The sequence below is a fragment of the Mercurialis annua genome, linkage group LG2 (assembly GCF_937616625.2).
Source record: "Mercurialis annua linkage group LG2, ddMerAnnu1.2, whole genome shotgun sequence".
Classification (NCBI taxonomy): domain Eukaryota; kingdom Viridiplantae; phylum Streptophyta; class Magnoliopsida; order Malpighiales; family Euphorbiaceae; genus Mercurialis; species Mercurialis annua.
Genome location: NC_065571.1, coordinates 5177022 through 5178277, shown reverse-complemented (window position 1 = coordinate 5178277; position 1256 = coordinate 5177022). Strand labels below are relative to the sequence as shown.

General features: G+C 38.5%; 1 protein-coding gene across 1 annotated transcript; it reads left to right on the top strand.

Moving 5' to 3' along the window:
• The first annotated feature begins 218 nt into the window (after positions 1-218).
• LOC126668091 (uncharacterized) lies at positions 219-638 on the top strand. Its single transcript, XM_050361308.1, has one exon. It carries the CDS (start codon positions 219-221, stop codon positions 636-638), a length of 420 nt encoding a protein of 139 aa, XP_050217265.1.
• Positions 639-1256: the final 618 nt, after the last annotated feature.

The following is a 1256-nucleotide window of genomic DNA, read 5'->3' as shown; positions in this document are numbered from 1 at the left end:
GCGTATTTTTTACTTTTATACCCTTTCATTTGGCTGTATTTACCACTTCCATCCCTCTTTCCTCATTTTGGATGTTTTTGCTTATTTCTCTCGTTAAAGATGATTTGACACTTCTGCCCCAAGTTTTGAAATTACTCTTCTGTCCTCACTTTCAGCATTGTTGGATATTTTAAAATTTAATTGGGTTTTGTTGACGTGGCATGATATAGTTCAAAAAGATGAGCTATCATTCTCGTAGGATTGCGACACCTGGAGCATCAAAGAAGAGGAAAGAGACAGAGCCGTTTTATCCGTTCAAGCCGGCGCCATCCGCCTATACGGCTCAGCTTGGAGCTAGTAAGCCAGCTGGAGGAGCTTTTATAAAACCAGAAAATTCCGTTTCTTGTTCTAATAAATTACTAGCCGGGTACCTGGCGTACGAGTATTTGAAACAAGGAACTTTATTCGGGCAAAAGTTCGACCCGGGGTATGGCGGCTCAGTTGAGTCAGCTAAGAGAGGGAAGCCGATGGAAGTAGGGACAGGATCGAATGAAGAACAAAAGAGTTATGCTGAGGTGGCAAGCATATTGAAGACGGAGGGGTCCCACTTACCTGGGATTGTTAATCCTAGTCAACTGTCTAGGTGGATCCAGATGTGAGTGTGTTTTTGGTTGTTGTTGTATACGTGGCAGAATGTAACTGGAGATATGCGTTGAGTATTGAAGTAGCTGATTAAAACTCAAGCTGAGGTGGCGATTTCTGATATGTCTGTCTGCGAAAAGAATGAAAGTTATGATTTCTGGTCAGATTCTAATTGACCCACTCAGTCTTTCGGTTTTTTATTTTAGTTTAAATGCTGTTTTAGCTTCTTGATTAATTAGAATGTTAATTAATATTATATGATGATAATTAACATGTTAATTAATATGTGTGTGAATGATTGCATGCATGTTTGTTGGTATCCGTCTCTAATATGATTTTGTGGAACTCGAGAGGGATAGTTTTGATAATGGCAATAGTGCATGGGATCCATTACTGCATGCATGCCTCTATGGCGGTCGCTGAAGACGAAATAAGGACATCGACTCGTAAAAGATATAAGTCGAGTTTGAACTATTCGAATTTGATGTTTGTCTCTTGAGTTTAAAGGAGGAATAATCCATTTGCAGGTCTCTAAACTATACCTGTTTTGATCCAGTCTTTAAACTATTTTTTGTCTTTAATTAGTCCTTCAATTTAGCGAAAAATCATTTTTAAGTACTTGAACGATAAAAACA